Source organism: Microtus pennsylvanicus, chromosome 7, assembly GCF_037038515.1.
Source record: "Microtus pennsylvanicus isolate mMicPen1 chromosome 7, mMicPen1.hap1, whole genome shotgun sequence".
NCBI lineage: Eukaryota > Metazoa > Chordata > Mammalia > Rodentia > Cricetidae > Microtus > Microtus pennsylvanicus.
This window is the reverse complement of record NC_134585.1, coordinates 52,103,559-52,122,376: the sequence shown is the minus strand read 5'-3', so window position 1 is coordinate 52,122,376 and position 18,818 is coordinate 52,103,559. Positions and strand designations below refer to the sequence as shown.

General features: G+C 44.3%; 1 protein-coding gene across 6 annotated transcripts in view; it reads left to right on the top strand.

Annotated features, from left to right (window-relative positions):
- The window catches only part of Runx2 (RUNX family transcription factor 2), a 239,385-nt gene that overhangs the window by 62,697 nt on the left and 157,870 nt on the right, over nucleotides 1-18,818 (top strand). For 3 of the 6 annotated variants that reach the window (XM_075980687.1, XM_075980689.1, XM_075980688.1), the window contains exon 4: nucleotides 12,342-12,515. The exons of the other annotated variants lie outside the window; for them this stretch is intronic. In XM_075980687.1, coding sequence (XP_075836802.1) covers nucleotides 12,342-12,515 — 174 coding nt within the window. The remainder of the gene's footprint in view (nucleotides 1-12,341; nucleotides 12,516-18,818) is intronic. 6 annotated transcript variants of the gene reach the window in all.

Below are 18,818 nucleotides of genomic sequence, written 5' to 3'. Positions count from 1 at the left end.
CAGAGGTTTCTTGGGGTGTGCAGGGAATACTGAAAAGCATGTTGAGCCTTGAGAGGATGGTATCTCTGTCAGCAGTGATGTCTAGAATGACCTAGAACTTGGATAGTAGCATTTCTGTCCCTTGAACTGGACTCCCGCCCCCTCCATCCATCCATATACATGCATGGGTATGGTAGAGCAATAGGAATTTTTAGTCATACGTGTGTATATCTGGAAAATGCATACATTCTGTTTCCTATGGACAAACTGTCACAAATGATGATTCAACATGAAACCTGCAGACAGGAATCCACAGCATTAACTTGCCTTTGAAATGAAAGAGCTCTGGTAGTTTTAAACAAATATTAACCGATCTCAGCCCGCTTTTGCTTTCGCCTGCAAATAACATACTTTTCTGATAGTCTGTGTCTTGAAAGGCGGCAAAGCTTGCTGCCACCTAACATCCTTGAAGACTGTGCTAAAGTCCCTTTTATAAAACTCTGACTTGATCCTACTCAAAACACTTGGCACCTCTCGTGACAGAGTGGAATGTAAGAACACTTTAGCAGATCCGAGCAGGAGCAGAAAACTCCAGTAGTTTGGGGATGGAGGAGTAGACTTTTGAGTTCCTTAATCAGGGTTCACAGAAGATAAGAATGTCGGGATTAGCACAGCAGACTCCCTTCAGTACACACGGCTGACAAGAGCAATTATCTGTCTATCACGGAGAGTAAAGTGTGCAGTAGCATTAAGAGGAGAGGATGGATAGGTGGATAAATGCTATTCCGTTGCAAGGAGGTGTTGATATACGCAGTAATCCTTCAAATTTCACTTATAAAACATCTTTTATTTGGGAGTTTATCGCGTATTACCCTTGCAGCTTCGAGAGAAATAATTTATATGTTATATTGTTGACTGTTGTTCAGCTTCTGAGCCATCTGAGTTTTGTTAGGGGTTTGTTTCAAAGACGGCTCTTGTTTAATCATGTTTAAACCATCTGTTTAAGACCTGTTGCGTAGATATAAACACAATGGGCCCTTGATGAAGTAAAACAGAATCTTTCGGGTGTCGCTTCTGAGAGACGCGTCTATCACTGTTTAAGGTGCTCTTTCGTCCACGTCTGACCTGACAGGGTAACGGCAGAGCTTGGCCAGCCTAATTTGCCAGTCAGAGGACACTGACATGGATCCCACGTGTCATCTTGATGGCTCACAAGCGGAGAAATGCAGAGCGGTGTACAATTGGGGGAGCCTTAGACTAGCTTAGAACTAAGTGCTTCAAATCTGCTTTAATGGCTGTGTTTACATCTCCCTCTTCTTCATTCCTTTAAAAACGCAATCAGGTTTTGCAAGCGTTAAGAAAATCACCTCATATTGCCAGCTGGAACAGGTCCAGCTTAAGTAAGAAGTCCACCCCCTCCCAGTCTTTTCCTTCTCCTTCTGGGATCTCCGCTGCCATTCGGCTGCGGGCACTGGCTGACTTTTTCCTTGGTTATTGCTTTTCAGTATTCTCGTCCCCTGGCAGAAATGGGAAAATTGAGGATGATGGTCTCTACTCTGGGTGGCAATTCTGAGATGAGTGCCTCACACTTCCTAATCTTTCCTCCTCATCCCCTCCCCCCCACACTTCCCAAAACTTACCTACCAAACCATAACCCTGGAAGAGAAACAGAGTATGCCTGTGAAGGAAACCAAGCCTAGGCTCCAGGGGTTGTGTGACAACAGCCTGTGCGCTGGTTGTCACCAGACATGTTGAAGAATAATGCCATCCACGATCAGCTGAGTCACTGGCAAACAAACAGCAATGCTTTTTGTTCGACCCTGGGAACCATCTTACCATGGAGAGTAACTTTCCATTTCTTGCTGGGGTTTCTCTGAGTGTCGGTAACACAAAGAACTGTGGTGCATGTGACTGTACCATACTAAAACACTCAGAGGGCCTGCCTCCAGCATCACACCCCATGATGGAGCTCAACATAGGCAGGGAGAAGAAGGGGACCTTTTGTTCGTTTCCCAGAAAGTTAAAGTCAGATGGCCAGGGATGGTGATGGATGCTGAGGTGTCATTAATGGGATGAGATGTGTCATGGTCTACGGATCAGTAGGGCTCAGTGTAATATCAGCAAGTTATCATCCTTCCAGCCCCTGCTCCCTCTCTCTTTTGGTTTTTCCTTTTGTGGTATTTGGCCTATAAAAATGACGACTGTATCAGGGCAGAGGAGTGAAAAATAAGTCAACAATGTCTTTTTTTCTGGGAATCAATTAATTGTATAAAGAAAAGTGAAAGGTAAAGAGTTTGTTACTGGACCAGCGAGATGGCTCAACAGGTAAAGGGACTTGCTGCCAAGCCTGTGGCCCTGAGTTCAATCCTCAGGACTCACAGGATAGAAATGAGAAAATGGACTTCTGCAAGTTGTCCTTTGACCCCCATATGTACACTGTGAGCTGTGGTCAAGACTGCCTGCTTTTTCTAGCTCGTTACAATCCTCCTCCTCAGATCTAGAGATATGACTCTGTGGTCCAGTGCTTGCTTAGTGCCAGGAAGGGTCTGGGCTTGGTCACCAGAGAGAGGGACTGGGGCAGGGAGGGAGGAATGAGGGATGGGTAGAGGGAGGGGAAGAGAGAGAGAGGAGACAGAAGTTAAATAAAACCCTGTTCTCTGTTTAACCTCTCAGGAGGTTCTTTCTATGTAAATATATGAAATTCTTTGAGTCCATTATCCCGAGACAAGAGAGGATGCTTTAGCTCCTCTATCGGGCTTTCTTCCTGAAGTGGGACTGGTGTGGGACTAGCTCCACGGCTCTACCCTGTCTCCTTTCCTCCCTGATAGTTAGGCTTTGGTCTCTGTGTTTGCCACATCCCCAGAAGGGAAAAGTTATAAAAGAACTCGAATCTATATTCATGCAAATTTTGCCCCAGCTCTTTGATTTGCATATTTCTCGAAAGATCTTGAACTCCTCAACTTTCAGAAGCCTCGCTTTGGAAACAGGCAGCTGACCTCGGAAATGAGGCAGGCCCTGGCGATTTCTCACTCTAACTAGTTGTACTTTTAAAAAATGCTTGCAGATGTAATAAGGAGACGAAAAACTTTCTGCTGCTGCTCTAGACTGGTGCCTTGCAGTAAAAGGCAGCGAATTCAAATGTTAACATTTTTTTAAAAAATGAAGTGAAGTTCCTAGAATATTTCTATGGAGTCTATGGCTTAGCTCTGTAATTATGTCTCTAGAGTAGATTATATTTTTCTTTTCCATAATTATATTTTACCCAAGAGCCTGGAAGAGCTTCAGTCCTTTCTTGGGTGAAGCGATTCTTCCTGTCTTTTCTCTGGATAAACTCTGACTCCCTGTGCCTGACTCGGTGTGGGGGTGAGGGGGTGTTCAGAGATACGTGGTAGAGACTGTGATCGCTTTTCCTTAAGAAACTGGTTTATATCTTAAGAGGGTCCCTGAGAGAGAAGCTCACTTTTGAGATGCCACGAGAGTTGAATCTCCTGGTTTGTTTCCGATCTGTGGTCCTCTGTCTCCAGCTGCTCACTACCATGGCTCTAGGGCTGTCTCCGCTCCTGAGCGCTCCTGAAGAGCTGTTCTTATCAGCGGCTCAGCGTGGCTTGAGGCCTTAAATGTGAAAATGATGCCTAAGTTCCTTTCATTATTCTAGTCTCACAATAGTGTTGGCTGACACCAGCCAGTGTACGGTTAGGATGACGCAGCAGCCTTTTCCAACAGAAGTGATCGAATCATCAGTTTTACCGTGGGAAATGCCTCTCAGCTTTTCTCCCCCTCCTCCCTGTCTTCCACTGGACAAAAGGAGAGATAATTTCAAATTTATCTCGGTTCTTTGTTAAGTCAATTGGTGCTTGTATGCATTAAGACTGTTGTAGATATAACACATGACAACCATCTCTAAGGGGTGGCTAATCAAAGTGAAGAATGTTTAGAATAATAGGCTTTGAAATTCAGAATAAATATTTTATGTCAATTTGCAGAAGGCTAATGCTCACAGAATGCCTCTAGGACCTAAGTGTAACCATGTGCCCTGTACATAACACTCAGTTGGGCCTGTGTTCAGCTACCAAGATAGAAACCAGAGAGTCACATATACAGGAAACACTAGGCCATGACCAAGCCTAGCCAGGGAGGAGATTTTTCCAAGTGCAGCTGATGAGACAATGTGTGTTAAGTTGAGGGGACTGCTTGGACAAAGACACCAGATTTACCTGAAGAGTGGAGGGTAGATCAGTGTGAGCCACCACAGACAGGAGGAACAGCACACACTAGAACCCTGTTTCCAGGTTCTTCTCTGCTGGGTTTGAGGGGTTAAGGTGGAGCCGTGTCTCTTTGGATAGTTGAATGGATCTTAGCAGGTGAGTAATTTGAGATTTGGGGTTGGGGAACAGAAATTGTATTAGGGGTTGGGGAAACTTATACTTTCATTTGTGGTAGGTAGGTGAAGAAACTTAAGTCCCAAAGTCCCTTCCTGGGGGCCCATGACCCGATAGTGTCCTCTTGAATGTCCTCGGCTGCTACTGATGTTCTGAGGTCTGAGCCTCAGGCCACACCTTTTAGGGAGTGGCTCCGGTGGGGATGGCAAATGGATGCCTTCCCTCTGGATGTTGTAGGCGTGGTCTTGGCTGGACAACATGGGTTCTAGGAAAGGAGGTGGTAGAAGGTGATGGACGCTGGATTTGGGGACGTGGAAGACTAGAAGATAGTGATGTCTCAGAAATAGAGATCAGAGATGAAGCTGATTTGGATGGTTTTGGATGAGAGAAAGGGAAGGAGGCTAACTCGGCCGTGCAAGGACCCGAGTCTCCCATTTCTACCCTCGGCCGTGCAAGGACCCGAGTCTCCCATTTCTACCCTCGGCCGTGCAAGGACCCGAGTCTCCCATTTCTACCCTCGGCCGTGCAAGGACCCGAGTCTCCCATTTCTACCCTCGGCCGTGCAAGGACCCGAGTCTCCCATTTCTACCCTCAGTGCGCAGGTGACTGGAGTCATTTGAATGCTGGCAGAGAACAGCTTCACTTTTCTCAAGGGCTTTTCCATTTTCACACCCCTGCAGGAGTGCCAAAGGTCAAAGTTCTTAACCTCGGGGGCCATAGCCTGTGAACCCCTCCCTGTGTTTGCTAAAAAACAGAGACGAACTCTTTTCTCAGTAACAGACTTCCCAATAAATTGTGTGTAGTCGGAGCTCTCTGTAGGGTGAACGGCCAAACGGTGGTAATAAATACACCAGCGACAGGATGGCACTAAATACATGAAGCTCTAAAAGTCCTCCCCACCACCTGCAGGCACACACCTGTTGGGCTACTGTCAGGATAGGGCAATTACAATCAAAGGGCCTCTTCATTTGCCCCAGGACTGCTGTGGTAGCAAATTTACTCTGGAAGAAAAATGCAAGCCTTCCCTTTTCACTTAGAGGATCGTCATCCCAATACCCAGCATCTGTCGCATCCTGTGGCTTCAGACCTCTTAGCATCAGAGCAGACAGCATAATTAGTTAACATCTCCCTAGTCACTTCTCTAGGGAAGCCCACAGGCACGGCAGAGGAGGTCTGTGGGCTGCCAAACATCATTTTGTAGGTCAGGAGACCTGTCTTTACAGGGCAGCGCTCTACACTGTTGTGTGTGGCTTAAGAGCCAACGCCTCGCTCACTTATTAAGCGATATGAAGGAGGAGGTGCCTGGGGTTAGATTAACATCACATAAATGTTTAACATCATCTGTTCTCACAAGATATTTGTTATCATGTTTCTGTCCCGTGCCTTCCAGCTAGCTGTCCCCTTCCTTCTTCTTGTGACCGTGCTTCTGTCATGCACCTTCCTAGCTGTCCTCTTCTTCTTGTGACCGTGTTTCTGTCACGCACCTTCCTGCTAGCTGTCCTCTTCTTCTTGTGACCGTGTTTCTGTCACGCACCTTCCTGCTAGCTGTCCCCTTCTTCTTGTGACCGTGTTTCTGTCACACACCTTCCTAGCTGTCCCCTTCTTCTTGTGACCGTGTTTCTGTCACGCACCTTCCAGCTAGCTGTCCCCTTCTTCTTGTGACCGTGTTTCTGTCACGCACCTTCCTGCTAGCTGTCCCCTTCTTCTTGTGACCATGTTTCTGTCACACACCTTCCTAGCTGTCCCCTTCTTGTGACCGTGTTTCTGTCACGCACCTTCCTAGCTGTTCTCTGCCTCTGTACATATCAGCATCTTTCTTGGCCTTAGAACAGGCATGACTCTTCAGTGCATGCTTCCTTTTAGTCAAAACCAATTACTCCTGTGTGATTTCCACATTGGCCTCTATTATCTTTTTTCTTTCATAATGAAAGAGCTTACAAGCATGCATGAAAATATCATATCTAATCTGTCCATATCTGCTTAGCATTTCGTATGTCTATTTTGCCATGCCTGCTTCATCTATTATTTAGCTGAAATATTTCAAAGTGAGTGCTAGATACCGTGACATTTGACCCTCAAGTATATGCCAGTTCTCCTGACAGCACAAGACAAAGAGACTCACACAAAGAACGGCTTCTTTAATATTTTGAGCGGCCCCTAGTCTAATGCTCTCTGTTGACCTCCACGCTAGACACCCATGCTTACCCTCACCTCGGATGTTCTCCTGTCACACGGAATGGCTTGCCTTTCTCACTATTGTGTGAGCTCCTTGAAGGCAAAGATGCTATCTCGTGTTCTTTCCTATCTCCTCCTCCTTACAATGCCGGGAGTGAATCACACAGGCCAGAGATGTACTGCACACCGACTAGACTAGATAAACCCATCACACACAGCAGTTAGTCTTCTGGTCCATGCGAGGGTGAACCAGACATTGTTCAGCACGCTCTTCACGAAGAATATCCTGGGCGGTGGTGGCACACACCTGTAATCCCAGTGCTTGGGAGGCGGAGGCAGACTGGTCTACAGAAGGAATTCCAGAATAGTCAAGGAAAAACCTGACTCAAAAAAAAACCCAAATAAATAAATTAAATTAAATTAAAAGACAGCAAATGTCTTAAAAATATAGAAAAATATTCTGTCTCGTCTTTCCTAGTGTATCTGGCTTCTTGGAGGAGGAGCCGTCTCACTGGCCGGTGCGACTCATGTGGCCAGACAGTTGCATAAAGGGGGAGGTCCTGGCTGGGGGAACGCTGTTCTCGGAAGCTGTGAGGCATAGCTCAGTGTCTTAATTATACAAAGGAGGTCATTTTCACTGTCCAAACACCACACTTACTAGTCTTTCCATGCCCCTTTCTGATGCCTGTGTTTGAAGGCAGAGGTGGCTGTGGCCGATTGCTAGTCTCATGTGTGTAAGGGATCAGTGGGGCTATTGGCTGCACTGTGGCCCAGGGGCTGAGTAGTTCCTCATGTATCTTTGCTGTAAGCATGTGTGAATGCCGTGACCTTTTACTCATGATTTCTTCTTGTGCCCCTGAATTTATTACAACAAAAGTCATATTCACCCACGCACACTGGGACTTTCTGAAAGAGATCTTTTCTGAAAAACTACTCCGTTTTTCGTTTCCATTTAAAACTCATTTTTTTTCTTTGGTCACGATTTCCCCTGAATGAGCTCTGCCTTACTGTTATGTCCTCAAATAAGCTGGCCAGCCATGGGAGAGGAAAGAACATTGGACCAGTGACCAGGAAATCCAAACGTTAGTCCCCCCACTAACCATGTGACTTTGAGAAAACATGTTCTCTCATGGGGACTCGGGGTCCTCACCCATCAAAAAAGTGCACCGCTTCAAAATGTAGAGTCCAGCTTACATCTGTTAATCGCCCCAATTCTAAATGCTTTTTAACAAAGCTTAAATATTACAGTGAGAAAAATGGGATTTTTTTTCAAAGAGCAAATGAGCTTTAGCCTAAATTTATGCCCATTAGTCTAGTTTTCCAGGAAGCACCAAGTGGAACTGTTTCTAAATAAAGGCTTTACCTACTGGCTTCATTATACTGCAGAAAACTACGATGCATTTTTTTTTAGGGATAGTGTTGTAATATGATACCCTGCACCAGTAAATTTTCTCCGAATCAAGGCATTTCTCATCTTCATATTTTCTTTGCTTTCATAAATATTCATTGAATACCTACTGTATGGCAGGCACTGAGTAGATTGTGAGAATCCAGCTGTACCCAAGGGACAGGGCTCTCATTCTCATGGGATGTGGAATCTCTGTGGAGGGGCAAATAAATATACAAGATAATTACAGATTGTGACAACTGCCACAAAGGAAATAAAGAAAGGCTGTGCTCAAGAGGGTGGGAACATACTTTGGTTCCTGGAAGCAGGCCAGGCCTCTCAAAGGAGGGTGGTATTCATGCTAGACCTAAGCAAGAAGGAGGGGGCCATACAGAAAAACCAAGAAGATTTTTATCTCAGGAATATGGGAAACTTCAAAGCAGACAATGCCAGACACTCAGAGAGAGTTAGGAAGGCACTGAGGCTAGGGTTGTGCCGGGAGAAATGAAGGGAACTGAGTAGATAGGAGATGGAGTCTCAAGACAGAAAGGCCAGGACGTGATGAGGGACTCCATGTGGGGAGTGAGGACCAAGGAGAATATCTCCATTCTTGACTGCCAGCAAGCGAGTGGCCAGTGATGGCCATTGATATTAGGCATTCCATCGAAGCAATAGGATGCTTTGGAGAGAGACCCAAGAATTCTGTTTTGAGTGTGCTGCATTTAAGATACCTTGAAACATCCCAGGGCATCTGCCAAGGAGGCAATGGGAGATAGAAACCTGGAACTCAGGACCGAAGACAGGGCTCCGTCTGGAAATGGAGAAATCATTGGTGTGGATGGCTAGCATTCGTGCTGGATCTCAGACTATCTTGAGTAGAGGTTTTTTTCAGCCCTGCCTGCATATTAAAGCATGCAAGGCTTTTAAAAAAAAGCAACTTTCCTCCATAACCTACCCTAAGAGTTTAATTTAACCCACTCTGGGATCTGGATGCCCATATAATTCAGAGCTTGAGGGAGCCTTTTCCTATTCTGCCAGTCTGGAAGGGTGACTTCCGTCAGGAGAAGATTCAGCTAGATGAGAGGTTCCAGGACCATGCTTTTATATAGTGCCCCCCATATATGTGTGTGATTTGAATGAGCTGTGCAGATCAGTTTTCATGTGTGTGTACATGTGTGTGCTCTTGTGTGTCTCTCTGTGTGTATCCATGTGGAGGTCTGAGGTTGATGTCAGGATTCTTCCTCAGTTGCTGTCCACCTAATGCATTAAAGCAGGGTCTCCCACTTGAACCCAGAGCTCACCAGTATAGGGTAGTCTTGCTAGCCAGTTTGCTCCAGAGATCTCTTGTCCATGTCTTTTGAGTGCTAGAACTCTGTGGGCCCTCATGCTCACCCACACTCCTAGGTTCTGGGATCTGAACTCTGGTCCCAATGCTTGCATGGCAGGTAGGTGCTTTATCTACTGAGCTAAGCCCCTGCTCCAGTTCCTAGTCTTTCGCCTAGAGCAGCCGTCTAAGAGCTGCCCACTCTTTGCGTCTGCCTCTCGCTTGGAACAGCTTCTCCTTGGGGATGAGTAACACTCAGTCCTCCAGACAACACGACCAATTACTCTGTCCTTGTCTGAGTCTGTGACTCCTTTGTCCCCTGTGTTCTGAGTGTCTGAAAGGATCGCCCGGGTGCCGATGATTCCAGCACATCTTTCCCCCATCACTGCAGTACACCCTGATGTGGTTTAGCGGCGGCTGCTATTTGTCATGGTTGAAAGATGAAGAACCTGTTTGGCTTTTGCTTGGCATTGTGCTGTAAGAATCTTGTTTTAGTTGTGGCAGCTGCTAGGAGAGGGTAAAGAAACACAAGGAAAATGCGTTTTACATATAAATGCTTTTATATATTGGCATCTTCTGTTAGAAGCTCTATAGATTATTCTAGTTGTCTGTGGATTCATGGTAGCTGCTGTCTTTGAGGATGATTCTTAAAAGTCACTGAAACTTAAAAGTTTTTCTTGCTTCTTAGAAATTTTCACATCAAAGGGCTATTCAAAGCCCTTTCCTCTTGCCTGCGTTAGGCAAGCATTCGGCATAACGTTAGGCTAATAGTAAATAAAAATGTGCCCACACCTGCACACACTGAACTCACGTCCCAGTGTACAAGTGTCCGTGGGAGATCACACAGCCTTCTCACAACCTTCAGGGAATTCACCACTCCAAACAGTGGCTCATTAAAAAATAACTTACCAAACAATTCCATAAGCATTTATTGCTGTGTCAAAAATTATAGATGGGGGAGGAGACAGGGACAGAGAGATTATATGAATCTGACTGTGACAAGTATTTATATAATAATTCTATTGTGAAATTAGCTAGACCCAGAGAGCTGTACGGATAGAAGTTCAGTATTTAAGCTACAGCCATTTATTTTTGGTAACGAATAAGTTATTTTTGTAATTGACCACTCTTGCTACTTATGTTGAAAACTAGTCTTGATACTTCATGGGCTGACTTCTTAAGTGTTTTAGGCACTTTGAGTCACTAGAGACAACTCAAAGAGGAAGGTAGGAAGCCAACATTGCTGGTCCCTCATGATGAATAGAAAGCTTGCCTCATACAGTTAGGGCTGGAGCCTCAGCCTCGCCAAGCTAGCCAATAATGGAGGGCCATGACCTTGTTACCCTGCCTGAGCCGGTCTCGGTCTCTTCATCTGTGCACGATCTATTAGCTGGGGTCTAGGGGCTGTTTCAGGTCACCTCTAAAAACCCTTACATTTCTAAAATCTATTTGTGATCTGTATAAAGTGGGGGAAACAACAATTAACAACGGATTTCCTTTGTTTTTTTTCCTGATCATGTTTTCAACTAGGTCTAGTCCTTCTGTTACAGCCAATGCCCAAAACACACACTGGCAGGAAATAGGGTGGTGGGTACATTTCAGTTAATGGGCTCAGTTGGAACATGTTTGGCTGTGGAGACAGCTACACTCATATTACCAAGCCTTGGCTTCCTGTCTGTTTTCTTTGGGCTGGGTAGGCAATGAAAAGGGAGACAGGAAAATACATTTTGGGGCAAATAAAATAAGGAATTTGTCTTATGAAGACAGCTTATAGTTGGGGAATTTTAATGTTCAACTTAACCCTCTCCTGATACATTTATTCCCCTTGCCCCGTGTGAAGGGGGAGGTAAAATGTCCCAGCACTTAGAGGGGTGACAGACACCCATTCCCCAGGTTATTAACAATACACATTCAGTGTGTTTTTTTTGATGAGTAATAATACAAATTCCCTCAGTTTTGCTAGCAAATGCATTTTTTCATCTAGCCTTTGTTCCAATGACGTTTCTCGCACCAGCTGCTTGCTCATGCGTTCCAAAGTGTTGAGCAGCAGATAGGGGCTTCCTAGCATCCAAAGCTCTGCTCTCAAATTAGGTGCACAGCCATGCTCTGTCCTTGGGTCACGACACTACTACATTCCTTCGAATGGATGAGTTGGTGATTTTTGAAGATGTTTCAGTGTTTCAGTGCATCTGTTTTAATTTGCACGTTTCTTTAACACTCAGTTTTTTGTTGCTTTACAACTTAAATAAACCAGAAGAAAAGCGCTCCCTCTCTCTCTCTCTCTCTCTCTCTCTCTCTCTCTCTCTCTCTCTCTCTCTCTCTCTCTCTCTCTAATAATGTGTGGTCACATTCACCTATTTAGCCACCAGTATTTTCCATTTCCTCATAAAACTACAGTAGTGTATTTAAAATGGAACATATTCTGTGTGACTTACCAGGGTTCATTGCATGTTCTGGGGCTTCGGCACATCTCACAATACGCAACTCTGCTTTGACAATTCGATTTTCTTTGCTTATGTTCTGTCTCTGCCCTTCTTCTTCCCATCCCCTCCTTTCCTGCGTTCTTCTCTTTTCTCTTCCTTTCTTTTCTGTTTTCCCTTTTGAGTTTTATTTTTTTTTCTGCAAGGGTAGGTACGTAGCTGTAGCATAAGAAAGAAAAGTCACTGTAGCCACTATGGAAATTGGTCTTCAAAAAATGTGTTTGCCCCTGACTCTGCCCAAGGTTGGTGACAGTGTAGCAGACCCCCTGAGCTTTCAGATGGGGAACCCCAATCATGAAATTAGAAAGGTGACCTAGAAAACACTCATTTTTCTCATCTTTTTATTGACAGGGCCGGGGGGGCACCCAGAGAGTTCCTCTTGAGCTCTTGACTCCACGTCATCCTTGGGACCTCTGTTCTCTCTATACCAATAGAATTAGGAAGGCTCACCACCCCACAATGCCCAAAGAGCAGCTTGCATAGACACATCATAATAGATATCAGTATTGATAATTCCTTGGCTTACCCTACCCAGTATGTATGTTCACATATCTATTCAGCATGGTCAATTGTTCAGCTAATTAATATGCTTTTATTTTATGATTTGCTGTTTCCAGGGCACAGACAGAAGCTTGATGACTCTAAACCTAGTTTGTTCTCTGACCGCCTCAGTGATTTAGGGCGCATTCCTCATCCCAGTATGAGAGTAGGTGTCCCGCCTCAGAACCCACGGCCCTCCCTGAACTCTGCACCAAGTCCTTTTAATCCACAAGGACAGAGTCAGATTACAGGTAAGACAGACACATAGGTTTCACTTGGAGTCTGGCAGGCTGGGGGTGAGGGGCTAACAGATAAGATGTGTTCATTTCATGACTTCTGGAGCTGCGGATTGGCTTGTTAAAGAATTGAGATGTGAAGATATTGATTTCTTCCTTCATTAAGACCATTTTGACATTCAGTCACTTTGGGATAAAAATTGGGAGATGGTTTCTGCTATTGCTATGCTTTGCAGTGATGTTATGTGCACTCCGGTGGGATGGGGAGAGCTGTGCTCCGGGAAAATGTGTACAGAATTCTATATTGTATCCAGGTGTTGCAGGGGACATCCCACCCTTGCGATTAGAAGATTAGTGTCACCGACCCTGATTTGAGTTTAAATTTCTTACACGGATAACTTTTTCATTTAGTTTGATTCAATATTGCCCAGGGCTAGCAGGAAGCCTTGATTGGTAGTTCTAAGGCAGGCCAATGAGTGGCTCTTTAGGTAGATAGAAGTAACTTTGGGTGCACATTTAGCTCCGATTCTCCACACCGTGTTCTTTTTATATGTTCCGCTGAGCTGTTCACTTTATGTTTCTTCTTAATGTCAGCATCATCTCATCACTCATGTGTGATGCATTAAGGTCCCAGCTCTTTTTGTGTTCTGCCCCACGGGTGCAAAAGCAGATCTTCCTTTAGGACCAGTATTGCGACTTTGAGGCCCCAGTCACAAGAATGTGTGGATCATGGCAGATCTTTAATTTGCATATCAAAAATATTGAGAGGTCAAAGAATGTTACATCGTCTACTTGCTGTCTTTGCTAGAGGTGGACTAGACTAGTGAGAAAACATGTCAAAACAAAACACGTAATAAACCCAAATTGCATATGTTTTCCATGGCTGGGTTTCCTCTGTAGTGGGTAGATCTGAGTATCTACAGTGGTCTCAAAACATACATGTCCATAGCGTAGTTCTTTCTCCTCTCTGCCGCATGCTCTGCAAATGTGTTCCTGGATAGCTCCTTAGAGTTGCCTTTTCTTTCTGTGGGTGTGTTCAGTAAATGAACATGCCTGCATGAGCATGTGCTTAAAAAGAATTGTGAAAAATAGCATGCACCAGTACTTTGGCGAGCACATGATATCTGCACCATAGGAGAATGTTAGTGCTCTGTGAAGAACGGCCACAGCTGAACCTATCTGGAACTTTACGCAGTGTGTGTGAAGCAGAAGGCTGAAATGTGTGCCAGGCACGTGGAAGATCAAAGTGCAAGGGGGAAATGCACACTAGCGTGTGACTGTTATGTATTTAAAGAACTGGACCTTCATTATTGATTAACATTCAAAATAGCCATCTTATAGTAATTCTTACACCATGTGTGTGTGTGTGTGTGTGAGAGAGAGAGAAATATATATAGAGAGAGAAATAGAGAGAGAGAGAAAGAGAGAGAGGAGAGAGGTATGTGTTTATATATTATTTGTAATTGTGAATAATTTTATATAATCCATACATACATTGTATAATTGTAGTAACCACTAGGGTACTTTAATTTCTTATTTCTATGTTCTAATCTTTAACTATTTTAATATATTAATGACTAATGGTTTTAATATTTAGTTTCTTTAGTTTTATGTGTATGAATGTTTGCCTGCATGTATGTATGTGTACCATGTGCATGTAGTACTCTCCGAGCCCAGAAGAGGCCATCAGATTCCCAGAAACTGGATTTGCAGATGGTTCTGAGCCACCATACGGGTGCTGGGAACCAAACTCAGATCCTCTGTAGGAGCAACAAGTGCTGTTAACTGCTGAGCCATCTCTCCAGTCTCCTACTCTTGGTCTTCACAATGGTCCTTTGAACTTGGCTAATGTTAGAATCACTTAGCAGGTTTGAATCTAAAAGGGACATCCCATGGAGGCTCCAGAAGTTTAGAACCTGAGTGATTTAGGTGCCATTTAAACAAGAGATTGGAAAGATGGTGGAGAAGAGCTAGTGTTAGCAGTATTCCTATGCATAGATGTAAGAATGACCTCGGAGAACGCAGGAGTGTATAGGGAGGTGTCAGAGCATCAGAGCAGGCCAGGAGTGTGACTGTCCCCTCTGCAGAGCTGATTTGTCCCCAGTCAGCAACTTTTCTCCACCACCCTCTTGGGAGGGTCAGGAAGGTTGAGTTCCTTGCTTGCAGTTGCTCAGCTCATTAGTGACAGGACAATGAATATTCTGAGTATATTTCTTAAAATAAAAATATGAAAGAATTGATAGCATCATAGAAGTTCATAACATATAAAATGTTAGCTCTTCATTTAGGGGATATGGTACCCGTGGAATTAGTTGCAGATCAGCTGTTGTTGCTGGTTTTCTCCTCCTCATCTTGTGACCACAATAGCTTTTATGCAGTTTCCCAAATATGAAGGTGTACACATATGTCTATAGCACATTCTTCTCTTGGCTGTGTAAAATTTACACATGTATATCTGAGACACACTCTGCTCTTGGTTTAAAGATTACACATGTATATCCATGGCGTACTCTGTTCTTGGTTGTATAAAGTTTACACATGTACATTCATGACAAACTATGCTCTTAGTTGGGTAAACTTTACATTCCTTTGAATGCCCTCACCTTGTTAGGGAGGTAACAAAGATACCTTCATGTAGTCAAGGATACAATGGATCTCTGAACCCAGATAAGTAGGAAATCCAGAAGCACCCAGGACAGTAGCTACATCACGATGAGTAGGCAGATTTAATCTCTGGACTCATCTTCTTGGTTACTTAATACGTGTGCCTGTGAGCACATGTAGAGCTCCCCGTCTCTGGCGGTGCCGAGGGTGGGGAAAACGCTGCCCTTCCTCTAGTCTAATTGAAGAAGCTGTCACACATCACACTTTTCACAGTTGTCGTCTGCTGATGAGCGTGAAGTCCTCCTTAGGTTTCTTCATTATCCTCCCCCCTCCCCCCCAGGGAAGAACCTTGTCCAAAGGCTCTTCTCCATCATCTGAGTGTTCGTAGGGATGGCCCTGTTTCCTAGCTTAAGTGCATTTGTCTTTCTACTATTGTTAACTTCTTCAAAGTAGAGTCTCACTAACTTCTGACTTAATGAGAATCCAGTTGAGAAGAAATTGGTACACAAATGGTTAGTTAGCACGGGCTGCATTTTCTAATTTCTTATCTAGGCTCTTCTTGTTTCCTGAAGGTGAAAAAATGGCAGAAATCACATTTCTATATTAACGCCATGTAGTTCAACCATTTGGCTTCACACCACAAGGAGCTGCATAACTTATATTCTTGAGACTTGCCTAGAATGGTAACAACTGTGCAGTATTTTGTATGTGCATTCTAGCTCACGTGATCCTCTGTTCAGAGGCGTTTGTGACAGGACCTGGCTCTCTCTCATTAACTTGGGCACTCTTGAATTATCATCTCCAAACAGCACACGGTGGCCATGGTTGTGTGGTCACCTACAGTCCTTTGTCTTGCCCAACATCAGAGGCAGATGACTTCTAAGTCCCAGAACAGCAAAACAAAATTCAAGGAAATCCTTAGCATTTAGTATTTCATCATTAGCTCTATGTAACGTCTCTTGCAGTTCCTAAGGCCAGAGGTTCTAGCCATGTGGTAGGCAGGCTTCTTTGCAGTACCCAGCTATTGGGGTCCTTCTGTTGAAGACTCTGATGGCTCATGTTCTTTCTGCCTGAGGGACCAGGGCCTCCCCACAGTTTCCTGGGGAAGTTGCTTCCTCCCCGCCTCTTTTTTTTTATCATTCTGACATCTGCTGCCTGTCTCTTGGCATCAGGAAACACCTAGTCTGTTGCAAACATCAAGCCCCTTTGATTCAGTGTTTGGCAATTGGCTGTGGAGGTGAGGATGTCAGAGGTGAGGATGCTGTCCCTCAAGACAATTGCTGCTTTAAATACTCTGTATGACACAACTCTCCATAAAAGTAATTTCTAGTGTTTCAAGCCCTTGGGTTTGGTGGGATGGAATGTTCATCTCGTCACGGGGAGTATGTACTGCTATTCTCTTAATCATTCATGCAAGAGTGGATTGAGGCTTGATGCCTGTCAGGAATTATCAGAAGCAAATCAAATAGATGCAGTTTTTATATGGATTTTATGACTTCTTTGGAGTACTTCATATCGGCATTCTAGCTCATGTAATCATCTGTACGGCAATGTTTTTATAACGGAGCCTGGTTCTTTCTCATTAGCTTACATTTCCCTGACATTTATAGGCAATAAAGGAGCAGAAAGAGTACACAGAGATCATTTCAAATAATAAGTGCCCGAGAAAATAAAACGAGGCACCCAGTGCAGAGCAGCTTAAGAAGGGAAGGGACTAACTTTGCAAAGTTGGGCGAGGAGCCTTTGAAAAAGCAGCTTTTGAAGGCTGCTGGCCTGTGAGGAACAGCAGCGGTTCGTGCAATGGGAGAGCTCATGCGAAGGGGATGGCTCAGAAATGCAGGTGGAGGTGAAGCACAGAGAGTCTTGAAGGTCTTCACAGGGAGATTTTGTGTGCAGTGGGGTGCTGCTGAGGGATGGAAACCAGGGGAAGGCCGTTTTCTGACCATGGACATGTTTAAATGACACCGGTGTAGGTGCTCTGTGTAGGCTGCGTCCCATGGTCCAAAAGTAGAAAGCGTGTGTTCAGGACGCCACTCCAAGAGCTGATTGTGCCGATTCCGAGGGGAATACAGAGCTCGAGGCTTTTTGACCTAGTCAGCTACAGGACATTTGTGACATATGTCATTGTGACATGGTGGAAGACTGGGGAAGTCGTTTGTTAAATGTTTAATGAACTTTCATTTTCCACACTTGCGGATGCTAAAAGTATATAGGATGGTGGTGGCTTTGTCTGTTGGTTTGTTTTCGCTCCGACTTCCATTTTCAGTGGTCCGTCAGTCAGGAATAGAGTCTTGAACGTCTACTAAATGATGAGCCATCGTATTATTGGCCGTGGCGCTATCCTTGTGGAATGTGTGTGCCCCTCATTTGACGTTTCACTCATGGTTTCTTAGTAATATGTCATTGTATTCCTACTTTTCTTTGTTTGGCACGTTCTTCTGTTCATGGTTTTACCAAAGACATTATTTGTTCCAAACTTGGATCAGTTCTGCCCTCTCTGGCCTCTGCCAGGCCTCTTCTGACCCACTTTCCAAGTCAGGTCCCTGTGCCACCTTGTGCAACACTCCCTTACATCACGTTCCCTGTGGGGACAATTACATGTATACATATTGTCTCTTGAATCAGACTTCCCTCTTTTCAAAGTCTAAGGCCATGTTTTATTCATCTTTGTGTCCCTATTGTCTTCAGGAAAGCCCTTGGCTTGGTGACTTTGGTTTGGTTTGGTTTGGAAATTAACCAGGTCATTAATTTCTTTAGGAAGTGTGATTCAGTAATGTCCTAGACTTAGTATTTTTGTAGTTCCTATTTGATTGGATTCCTATTAGCTATCATTTATTGTTGCATATCATGAGCCAGGCATTGTTCCAAGAGGTTAAGTCACACACCCTTTACACAATGGGTCTTTTAGGTAGGTGGTATTATAGTAGAATCTGAGGGCCAAAGAAATAAAGCCACTCATTCAGGATCCCACTCCGGTTAGTTTTAAATACAGGATTTAAGACAGATGCACATAGTTTCGGGGCCTTGTGCTCTTAATTGCCACATGCCCATGACATTCTTCAGTCTGACTGGATATTATCTTGGGTGGCCAGAGAAAATGCTTTTCTTAGAGGGATCCCTCAGAAGTGTCTAATTTGCCTTTAAAACGCTTGTTGATGCCTTAAGATTGTTCTTAAAAAAGAACTTTATGGATGACTGGATTCCATTGCTGCATTCGTCATTTCTGAGTTTTAGATTTTTGGTGGGAAGTCACCTGCACCTCCAATACATTGGACATGTCATGAACCATCTAAGTGACATGTCACGTGTGAACGCTTCCTTTTTCTTATTTCCACCAGGTATTTAGGATCCCCAGGGAAGATAGTGTCCTAAAAGAGATACATTAGGAATATCTGACTTGTATTTTAATATGCAATATTATCAGGTTTAATGACTAAAGTTCAATTATATAAAGCTTGTGTTCATGGTAATACTTTTAAAAAAGAATATCTGGAAAAAAAACAGTTTGCCAGACAGTCTGAGGCGATATAAATTTCAGGATTAGTTACCTCAGTGGAGTTGAAGTCATCTCTCTCCACTCCAGTCTGATTCTGTGTTCCCTTGAGCGAGCAAAGCTCCTCTAAAAGAGTCGACACTCTGCAGCCAACTATGCCCGTGGAATCAGCCTGTGCAAGGCTGGCTGTCCTGGGCTCCGTCCACTGTGCCTGTCCTGAG